Consider the following 11,215-nt stretch of genomic DNA (forward strand, 5'->3'; position numbering starts at 1 on the left):
TGTCCAAGGGGGAGAGGAAGGTGGAAGCCTCAGGGGCCAGGTCTGGGTGCAGCCTGTAACAGGAGTATTATAGCTGGAATTAAAGTGTTTAGGGTAAGATTAGCTTTGAATTTGAAAAGAATGTCCCGTCCCAGTAAGGGGGCTGGGCATTGAGGCATTATTAAGAATTTGTGTGTGAATTGGGTGTGATGTAGGGTGCAGGAAAAGGCTTGAGTGATCCGCGGGTGGTATTCTGATCCCGTGACCCCTACTATTGTGATAGAGGACGGGGTTGTTGGTCCTGCATACTTAGGAAGGGTAAAGTAAATGGCCCCTGTATCAATAACAAGAGAGATCGGCTTACCTGCTAGGAGGCAAGTTACCCTGGGCTCACGTATGGTGATCTGTGTGGGGGCCTCAAGCCCTGGGCACTGTCAGTCCTCCTCCTGGGCAAAGCTGAGAAGCTCTGGTAGGGATGGCCGTGAAGCCAAAGGCTGTAGGTTGGGTTCTGGGCCACTCCCTCTCTGGCAAGTGGCACAGTCAATCCCCCAGTGACCTGGCCATTTGCAGTGAGGATGGGTTACAAAAGGCCCCATGCTGAGTGGCCCGGTTGACTGCATTTGAAGCAGTTCTCAGGTGGCTTGCCTTTTAAGGCAGCCAGCTTTGGAGTATGTAAGCCTTGGATGGCATTAGCCAGAAGCTGGTCTTTGGCCTGATCTCTTTTATAGTTTTTTGAATATCAGGGGCTGATTGGGTAATAAAATGAGAGTGTAACAGGGCCATGCCTACAGGGGAGTTTGGATCTATACATGTGTATTCAGGTAAAGCCTCAGAGAGGCGGGTTAGGAACTCGCTGGGATTTTCAGTGGATCTCTGTGTGATCTCTCTAAGCTTGTCATAATTGACTGACTTGTGAGCAGCCTTGTGGAGGCCATGAAGTATGTGTGTGATCAGATTATCCTGGAGATCCAATCCCCATGGCCAGCCTGGTAGTTCCAATTTGAATCCGTGCAAGGAACAGCAACGGCTCCCACAGGCCACCTATTGTTTTGAGCGTGTACCTGAGACTTCATCCAGACCTACTCATTGTACATGGGCTCAGACAATTCCTTCCATCCCAGCCACTTCACAGAAGGGTTATAAAAAGCCAGAGCTGAGGCGGGGTTGTTACCTGATGAAAGGTGAGAAGGGGAGGAGTTGAGTTGAGGACGAGCATCTGGAGTCCAGGTGTGGGGAAGAGAGAGAAATGTGGAGGGCTGACGGATCAGAAGATTGATCTGAGTCTGGAAGGAGAGCTCGAGCATGAGCTAGGAGAATTTGAGACAAAGGACAGTTTTGACATAGAGAAGAACACATTCAGAGATAGGAGAAGGCCTGAACAAGGAATCTCTACAGCTTTTGCCATTTTGATGAGTGTCTAAATTGAGTGCCATCTTGTGGCCACTGGGATCCATTTCAACGAGGCGTTTGAGTTTTAATGTCTCCCTGGAGGCTGAGAAATTGGTCAGGAGATGGCCCAGAGGTGTAGAGCACAGAGTACAGTAGAAAACGGGATGGGATGTTTAGGTTCAGTGTCTCTCTGGAGGCCAAGAAATTGGCCAGGAGACAGCCCAATGGCATACAGCATGGAGGTTTGGATCATGAGGATCCCACATAGAGGGTAAGAAAGGGCAGTCAGTCCTGGTAGAAGAAGTGTGCCAGTAAAGGGCGTCCCCTTTGGTGCCCACCTTCTTTTCGAGAGAAAAGCCACCAACCAGCTAGAGGAGCATCCTCCAATAGCTGGGGGACACAAGAAGAGTTCCCTCTGCCAGACACCTGGCTTGCTTCGTAGAGACTAAAGTCGTAGGGAGAGTAGTCGGGAGAACCGTTGAAGTAGGCAGGACAGACCCACTGACTCACCCTGAATTGAGGCCGGTGTTAGAAGTGTTGGTCTGAAACAGCAAAAGGAGAGAGAGTCCCGAGTGTACCCAGTTCCGGCAGGTCCGGGAAGGGTAGCTGAGGGCCAATCACCCCAAGAGAGAGGGGATCGTCCACAACATCGGCCAAAACCCTTCCTGGTTTCGGCACCATAATGAAAGAAAGTGAGCCGAGATGCCAGGTACTGTTCAAGCTTTATTAAAGGAAGAAAATCTGCTGGGCTGTTGTCAAAATAGCAGGAAGACCAGGGCTGCCCTGAAAAGGGGACAACACCAGGTGTGGGGGTGGTAGAGCTTATACCGGTACATTGGCGCCAAGAGCTGGGTGATGTAATTCCGGGGTAGGGATTGAGTTAGGTCACGGGAATGGAGAGTTCTGCACATGCAGCATTTTCTCCGAAACCATGAGGCTTCTTGTAAAAGAGAACAGCGGAGGGGGAGAGGTGGGCAGTGCCATTTTGTACTTGGGCTTGTCTAAAGTGGCACTGGTTATGTTACAGATCTATTAGTAACATACTGCCATTGGATCTCTTCCTCAGGAATAAAGATTTCCTATACTTTCCACACTCAGAAAAGAAATGCCTGCTTTAACAGTGTGGCATGACCCTCATAGTCACAAAACCTGGGTCAACTCTTAGTTCCACTGCTTTGTAGCTACAAGACATTGAGCAAATCACTTCTCTGGGCCCCAGTTCCCATCTACAAAATGTAGGTGACGACACCTCCCTGCTTTCTTAGACAGTTGCTAAAAGGATCAAATGAGCCTCTATAAACTGTTATGTGCCAAAAAATGTAAGGAATTATACAAAACTAAATACAAGTATGCAGCTGTCATCTTCTTCCTTAAAGTCATATCAGAACCATTTGGGAAGTACCATCAGAGAGTAACATAGTCATTAAGAGCTCTGTCTAGTCTCCGGCAGATTTGACGTGTGTTCAAATTTTGGCTCTGACATTTCTTAGGTATACAGGACATTTCCTCATTTGTATAATAGTAGTACTGGGGATAATAATAGTACTTATCTAGGTCATAATGCTGCTATGGGGATTAAATGATAATGTATAAAATCCCTAGCACGGTCTTGCATATATTATAGTGAGCACATAATAACTGTTAACCAAAAGAAAAGGAGGGAAATGCTATAGCTTTTAGACAAACTGGATTCATGCTTTCCAGCCACTGCAAAGAGAAAAACAAATATCCTTCTGTAGGATAGCACCTACTTTCATATTTGAGATGTGACCTCATGTGGCAGACTAAAGCAGTAAATCCACTAGCAATTATCGTAAACAATTTAAATTCTGCCAAAACCAAAACTACTGTTGTTCTTAACATTTCCACAGTGGCATTCAGGTGAATAATACTAAAACAATTCTGTTGACAGACAAATTCATTATCAAGATGCATTCTGCTTCAAACTAGAAACTATCCTCAAAATCATGAGTTAATGGAGCCATAGAATGAATTCACCAAGGTAAAAGTAAACATTAGATAATGTTTCATCTCTAAAATGAAAAGAGCTCTTCTCTTCCATGTTTCATGACATGGAGCTGGGAAGCATCAACTGAGTGTTTATTTCAGCATTTTAACAGACCGAGAGTGGTCTTCTGAAGGAATGCATTCTCTAAAGACATTAAGCACAGCTTTTCTTTCAAACAGACATTGACTATTTAGTCTTCGGGACCACAATAGCCATTCCAATCTTCAACTGTCTGCCAAAAGCTAAGCTGAACACCTAATATTTGAGAGATGGTCAAGTCTCAAGATTCTCTGGGCTCTGCCTCCATACTAAGGTAGAGCACCAGGAAACTATGTCAACTCTAAAACATAATCATCTCATCCTATCACAACTCCCCAACCTGGCCATTCCTACCAGCCCACTTGTAGCAGATGTTGCTGGTGCCCACCAGATCCTTCCCCTTGCTGTGCTGATGACTAATGGCTCACACCTGCTCCCTCATCTTGACCATGTTCCTCAACCATACAGAAATTCCCCATCAAGACTCAAAGCTACCCCTTCCCAGCTCACAGCCAAGGATTGACTAACACAGGGTTCAGAAAGCCACCTCACCTCAAGGCGGGACAAATTCAGTAGGGCAATCTGTGCTCTAGAGTTGTGCTGTCCAATATGGCAGCCACTAGCCACCTGAGACAACTGAGCCCTTGAAATGGGCCTAGTCCAATGTCAGATGTGCTCTAAGAGTGAACTACACACCAGATTGTGATGACTTAGTACCCCAAAAATATAAAAGACCTCATTAGTACATTTTTACCTTTGCATGTTGAAATAATATTTTGCATATACTGGGTTAAATAAAATATACTGTTAATATTAACGTCATCTCTTTTTACTTTTTTAATGTGAGTGCTAGAAAATGTTTAATTACATTTGCAGCTCACCTAATATTTCTATTGGACAGTGTTGATCTAGAGCAGTGGTTCTCAAACTTCACTGTGCATCAGATTCACCCATAGGGCATGGTAAAACAGACTGCTAGGCTCCACCCCCACATTTTCCCTCTCAGTAGGGCTGGGGTCAGGCTAGAAAATTCGTACTAACAAGGTCCCAGGTAATGCTGTTCCTGCTGGCTGGATACCACACTGCTCTGGAGCAGCCCTGTGGATAAGACTGAAGCTACTCTCCATCTGAGAGCAGGGGGAGGGGAGGATAGGGGGCAGGAGGCCTTTCTTGCTTAGCTTTTTTTCCCCTGCCCTATCCTGCTTTCTTCACTCCTCTTCTCTTGACCATCACATGCACAAAATCCCTTCTCAGGCTCTACTTCTAGGGAACCTGACCACCCCACCTCCACAGAACTGTTTTTACACAACTTTAACTTTCACAAAGTACCAGATCAATAGCAACTAACTAGATGGGAAATATCTCTAAATTTTTTGTAAAACAAGTAAGAGAAGTTATTTCTTGAATTGCTAGATGCCTGTATATATGTATTCTATGCATTCAGTGCCAAAGGTCTATCCTGATGAATTAATGTTCCTTACTATTAGTGGCAGGGACAGCTATATGGCCTACTACTTCCCTCTTTTCCATGACTCCTATGAAGATCAAACTAGTTTTTGTGCCCAAGAAGTATAAATTTGTCCTTTCTTCTTTTTACTACTGAGTTTGTTAATGTGGTATAATAATGGCGTTGAAGTCAGATCTGAGTTTAAATCCAGAATCTAACAATTGCTGAGTGACTTTGGGCAAGTTACTGAACTTCTCTATGCCTCAGCCCTAAAAATGAGAATCATTTGAAGGTGGTTTGATGATTGAACGAGATAATGTATGTGAACACAGTTTTCCACCTCCCCTGCATTTTCAGTATCCCAGAATCATCTGTCAGCCTGAGAACGTGATTTTTGACCACTTCCCCTTTTCTGCACCCATTATGTGACCACACATACAACAAATAAGATCAATCACCCTCTATGTTTCATAAATTCAACCAAAACAGTTATCTTAATGTAACTGTTGTCTTGATCGTCCCTCCCAAGCTTCAGCCTTCTCTGTCTCTAAGACAGCACCACACTTAGGAGCTTAGGTTGATGACTTAGTCATTTGTCTTAGTCTTAGTCTGTTGTTTTAAGGCACCAGGTTTATGATAATTCATGCAGCAGCCCTAGGAAACTAATGAAGTTTCCTGAACAAAGAATACCAAAGAGAATATGCCACATGGATGCTGTATTAGTTTTCCTGAATGAGATTACAAGTCTGTATCTTCCAACATTTTTGAAATCCACTTTTACTTTGGTCTTATATTGATTCCATCACAGTTAGTGTTTTTTTTTTTTTTAATGAAAATGTCAATAGGCATTTAAAACAAATTAAAGAAACTAAGTTTTTAAAATCATGCACTGCCCTTATCTTTCAAAAAAGTTATTTTTGCTTCATTTCTACCTATGACACTTCACCATGCTACTGAAATTATCCTCATTAAAGACCAAAGACCTTATCAAACTCTTTCATCAATCTTTATGTTTATTCCTTGACCTCTCTGCACCTGGGACACAATGAAAGAACATGTTCTATTTAATTTCTTCTGGTCTCCTAAGAACCTAGTGCCTGGAACTTAGAAGATACACCACAAAAGCTTTTGGAGTGGAGAGATATCCAGATCTCTAGATGAATGAATGAAGGCAAACTACTTTTTGAAAGTTCTGCTCTTGGTTTAGTAACACTACACTACATTGGCTCCTCTCAAACCATTCCTCTAACTTTTACTGTCCCTTCTTCTAAAACCTTATTTAGAATTATAAGATGGAGTATTTACCCAAGTAAACACTAACTCACTCACTATGGCCTTCAGGGTTCACATACTCCAACTCTAACTTTTACCTCAGATTTCAGACCTAAAAACCAACCACTGATTCCCTCTATCTTCCCAATATCTCAGCATGACTCTTGTAGGCATCCAACTCCAGATACCTAAAATAAAACACTATATTCCTATCCAAAAAAAATTTTTCCTTCCCAAATTTCCTTTTTCATATCTGTTCTCCCACTTACCACATTTTTTTAAAAAATGGAATAATTTAAACAACTCTTTACCTTCTCTCTCGATCAAAAAACGTCAGTCACCATCTTTCCCCCTTATTTAGAAAAGGGTTGTAGCAGTTTTTACCTCTGTTCTTGAACCTCTTAAAAATGGAATAAAATCCAAAAAGTAGATATATAAATACACAAATGTCTACAAACATTTTATTACACAGAAGCTGGTTACTTTAATAATCTCAAAAGATTTTCTCCCAAATGATCTGTCAGAAATTTATGAGCATGTTGAAAAGATTTACCTCTGGGAAATTCTCAAGCATTCAGATATGTTTAAACATTCTTTTCCATGGTTATTGATTAGAAAAGAAAACCATGGATTTCAAGGAACATATAGCTTACACATTCAAACTTCACGACTACACCACACAATGAGACTGTCACTCAAATGAGAGATAATTTGTACTTGGAAAAAATAAGGCTTTGGGATCATATTATCTAAGATTCAAATTCTACCTCAGCTAATTGTGTCTTTAAGTTACTTAATACTCTGAGTTTTGTTTCCTCTTCTGTAAATTGGGACTTTTGACCTAGTTGCTACACGGATAAAAGATAATATATGAAAAAACTTTTCATATATTATCAAAAAAAGTTCAAGAAACCACAGCAATTACCAGAAAGCCAACATCCTAGAGACACTAGAAAATGCTTGCAAAAAAAAAAAGAAATGTAGGCAGAAGAAAAAACTAGGTATTTAAACAGATCGTGTTCAAAAAACTGATATACATAAAACCATTAAGTAAAGACTAGAAGGTAAACTCTACATGTACCCTAAAAATAAACAAACTCTGTTAACTGGCAAAAAGAATGATGTCAATTCCTAGAATCTAGACTTAACTGTCTACTTTCCAACCAACCGAAAGGTTTGCAGAGTTGAAGAGAGGGATGGGAGGGATTAAAATCTTCAAAAATTTCTGCTTCAAACAGACTCAGCAGAGCACATTTCAAGTTCATAGAAGGGAAGCATGGAGAAGCTAAGCAGCAGCTCAAGTTCTCAAAGAGCAAAAGTGAACTTCAGAGATGCTTCTCACCTCATGGAGGAATACTTTGCTGGCACAAACATAACACTACTCTAAGGTCACACCTATTCAGCACCTGTTGGATCGAACATTGTGCTAAGAACACAAAAATAGACAAGAAGCAGTCTCTGCCTACACATTAAAAGGAAAAAAACAGTTAAGAAAAATCTAACTGTATATATTACACAGAAAGTGTGTAACAGTAAGTACAGTAACAACTTACGTCTTTTAGCCTCTCCAATCTAAAATGTCAATGTCATCCTTCCCGCCTCCAACACCAATGGCTTTCCACTGCTCTAAGATAAACACCAAACCTCATAACGTGATCGACAAGCCCAGCATGGTCTGATTCCTGCCTACCTCTCCAGCACCGTCAAGTCTCTGCACAAGAGCATTAAGAGGCTTTTCTCAGTTCTTCTAATTTGTTGTTCCCTCTGGTCACAGGACCTCTGCATGTGCTATTCCCTCACATACAACACTCATCTCTTCTCTCTTTGCTTAGAAAACGTTACCTCATCCTTCAAAATTTGTCTCAATTTTCACTTCCAAAGGAAAACACTCCCTTACCTTAGGCAGTATAGTATGACAATAGCACAAGTTCTAAATCCTAAGTCTTACTAGCTCCATAGTTTTGAGCAAGGTACATAACACTTTGTGCCTCAATTTCCTCTTCCGAAAATGGGAATTATATGGCTGTCATAAGGATTGAATAAATTAATTAAAGTAAAGCACCATAACAGAATCTAGAGCATAGAACTCAAAATCTTCTTGACTTGGTCAAACCTCTCTATTTCATTTTCCTATAGCACCAGGACCTCCCCCCCAAGAGCATGTACTTTTTTATCTCTCCCTACAAGACTAAAATTTCTAAGAGAGTAGAAACGATATTCATTCCCTAGAGCTGAAACACAGGAGATTATTCAATAAAGATTTGTCAGAGAAAAAAAAAAGAAAAAGGCTGAAAGGAAGAAGCTGAGGCCAAACGAAGTGGCCTGTCCAATGCATAAAACTTCATGTGTATGACTCTAAAATCCCCGCCCTCCCACTATATCATGTTGCCTTCTAGGGAAGTGTGAAAGTCTTACAACTGCAATTGACGTGGCCAATAAAGATTAAAAGATAATAAAACAATAGAGATTAAGAAACAACTGTATGTAAACACAAAGAACAGTGAGAGTGGGCATTTTGAGACTGACACTAAGCAAATATAGGAGTGGCTTTTTTCCACTTCCATGATCAGCTCCAGCTCTCACACTGCCCACCTGGGCCTCAGTTTCTCATTAAAGAGTAGGATGGGGCAGATCGCCTCTAACATGTCTTCCAATTTTAAATTTCAATGGCAATAAACCAAGTTATTTGGCAATTTTTTAAATTTTTTTTTTAAAGGAAGCTTAACAAGTACCCAGAACTAGTTGACAGACAGTTTTTAGGGTACTTCATTTTAAAGAATTTGTACAAGTGAAAATCCTACTCGTAAAGTAGGTCAGGCAGTCCATGCCCAGAAAATACAAAAGACTCGATGTTGAAAGGAAAGTTACACACAAATACCGTAAATCAAGCTGCCACTATGACACCCTGGGGCATACAGAAGAGTGTCAAAATGTGTTTAAAATCAGGCTAAGTACAGGACAAACTTTATACACAGTACCCTGTGGTGTCAAACAAAATATATTAGCAATCCTGCCACCGGACAATACTTTAAAGGTTAAGATAAACTCACAACCCTATTTGAGCACCATTTCAGTGTCCCTTCAAAAGAAAAGAGGCAAGAGAACAAGGAAACTGAAAGGACCCTTAAAATCACACCCTGGAATGCTTAAGACGAGGCCAACACCGCATGGCACCGGAATAGGACCACGGGCAATGCAGGTACGTTACTGCCCGACGGGCATCAGTCGCCCCGGAGGGCGCGGAGAACCCACGACCGCCGCCTGCTTAGGCCCCTCTGGCCTCCGGGATCCTCGGGAGTAGCAGCCGCAACGCAGGATGCCTCCTCAGCCCGCCTAGCGCGGACTCCGGGAGGGGGGATGACAGCGGGGAGCGCAGCCTGAGGCGGAACCGGGGCCGCGGGGACGCGCGGGAGGGGACTCGGTGTCGCCCGGGAACCGCCAGGGCAGCGGGACCGAGCCGGCGCTCTCCGAGCACTAGCCACCGTGAGGCGGCGCGGGCTGGCGGCGCAGGGAAGCCCCGGCCCGCGGGAGCCGCTCTCACCTGCAGGGTCCACAGCGCCGCGCTCCGCATCAGCTGCTGCCGCAGCCGCCCCCCACGCCGTCCGGCCGCAACCAGCGATGCCGCCCCTGCCCAGAGACCCGCCATTGTCGTCCCTGCCGACCGGCGCTCCACTGACCTCTCACCCCTCCAAAGGGGGCGGAGAAGGGGAGCGCCCGGATTTCGGCCAATCACGAGGCAGGGGCCTGAAGCCCCGCCCCCTGCCCTGCGGGGAGGGTCGAGACAGGGGTCTGGCAGAACCGCGGGAGCGGCGAGCCGGGCTGGAAACAGAGGCGCGCTAGGACCCAGAGGGAAAGGACGGGCGGCGCGCCCCGCCCCGAGCCGAGCGAGAGGCCACAGGCTCGAGCCAATCCCGGGAGTGAGGAAAGGCAGAGAGACGCGCGTGAGCTCGGCGGCCTGCCAGGGGCAAACCCCGCGTTATCCCAGCATCCACTGAGCAGCCACAACCAGCACGCAGCCGTAACAGTTAATGTCAATGAGTCACCTCCGCCCCTTGGCTAGCCCGGAGTCCCAAGGGTCCTCAGTTGCAGACATGTGCCCAAACTATGTTTCTGTATGTTTAAAAGTGTAAATTGCAAAGCACCAAATCTAGGTAAGGTTTTGGACGAGTGTGATAACAAAGTAAAAATCCTAGGTCAAGAAATCAGAGATCCGAGCTCAAGACCTCTGCCACTTAATGTCTAAGTGTCAGGAGGATCAGCCGTACCAGAGTCTGTTTCTGTTGCTTGCAAGCAGGAATTCTTACTTGAACAGCTAAGAGCCAGACCTTGTGCTAGATGCCTCGAATTCCATCTTATTTTAAACTTTACACGAATCCTAATGGCTTATATGTTATCCCCATTTTGAGAAACTGAAGCTATAGAGAGGTAAAGTCAGTCAGCTAGTAAATGGTGAAACTAGGGTTTGACCCCAGGTCTGGCTGTCTCCAGGAAATGGGCTTTTGTTTTGTTTTGTTATATTATGGAAATTTGTAAACATACACCAAAGAGATAAAATAGTACAATGATCACACCCTGGTACCATCACACAACCTCAACAAATCAACATTTTGTCCATCTCATTTCATCTATTCTACTTTTTAGTTTTTGCTGGAGGATTTTGAAGCAAATCTCGGACATCACCTGTAAACTCCTCAGTATCAGGGGTTCTGCTCTTAACTCCTTTGTCTCTCCTACAGAGAAACCTTGAGAGAGTTACAAAGCTAGGAATGACCTAGAGTACATTACAGCATGGTAAATGCCAAAGGAGATATATCAGAGAGATGACATTGAATGGATTCTTCTCCCCATTTTTACCCTTTGGATTAGTTCTCCTTAAGTCATGTCTATTTTTCTTATATTCTTTTCACGAAAGGCACTTGTAGCAGAAACTACTTGTCTCATAATCTCCATTCTCCATTGATCCCTTTAGTAATAGAGCTCCTAAGTTTCAGCTGGGGTTATGACCACCCAACTAAAGGCTGCGATATCCAGCCTCCCCTACAACGAGGTATAGCCATGTGACTAAGGTCTGGCTTATGGAA

At 43.7% G+C, this 11,215-nt stretch overlaps 1 protein-coding gene across 5 annotated transcripts in view; it reads right to left on the reverse strand.

Annotated features, from left to right (window-relative positions):
* The window catches only part of PCCA (propionyl-CoA carboxylase subunit alpha), a 411,013-nt gene extending 401,212 nt beyond the window's left edge, over positions 1-9,801 (reverse strand). For all 5 annotated transcript variants that reach the window (XM_063101797.1, XM_063101799.1, XM_063101796.1 and 2 more), the window contains exon 1: positions 9,676-9,801. In XM_063101797.1, coding sequence (XP_062957867.1) covers positions 9,676-9,780 — 105 coding nt within the window. In that variant the 5' untranslated portion in view covers positions 9,781-9,801. The remainder of the gene's footprint in view (positions 1-9,675) is intronic.
* Between the last annotated feature and the right edge of the window lie 1,414 nt (positions 9,802-11,215).

This window comes from Cynocephalus volans, chromosome 7 (assembly GCF_027409185.1).
Source record: "Cynocephalus volans isolate mCynVol1 chromosome 7, mCynVol1.pri, whole genome shotgun sequence".
In the NCBI taxonomy this organism is placed as follows: domain Eukaryota; kingdom Metazoa; phylum Chordata; class Mammalia; order Dermoptera; family Cynocephalidae; genus Cynocephalus; species Cynocephalus volans.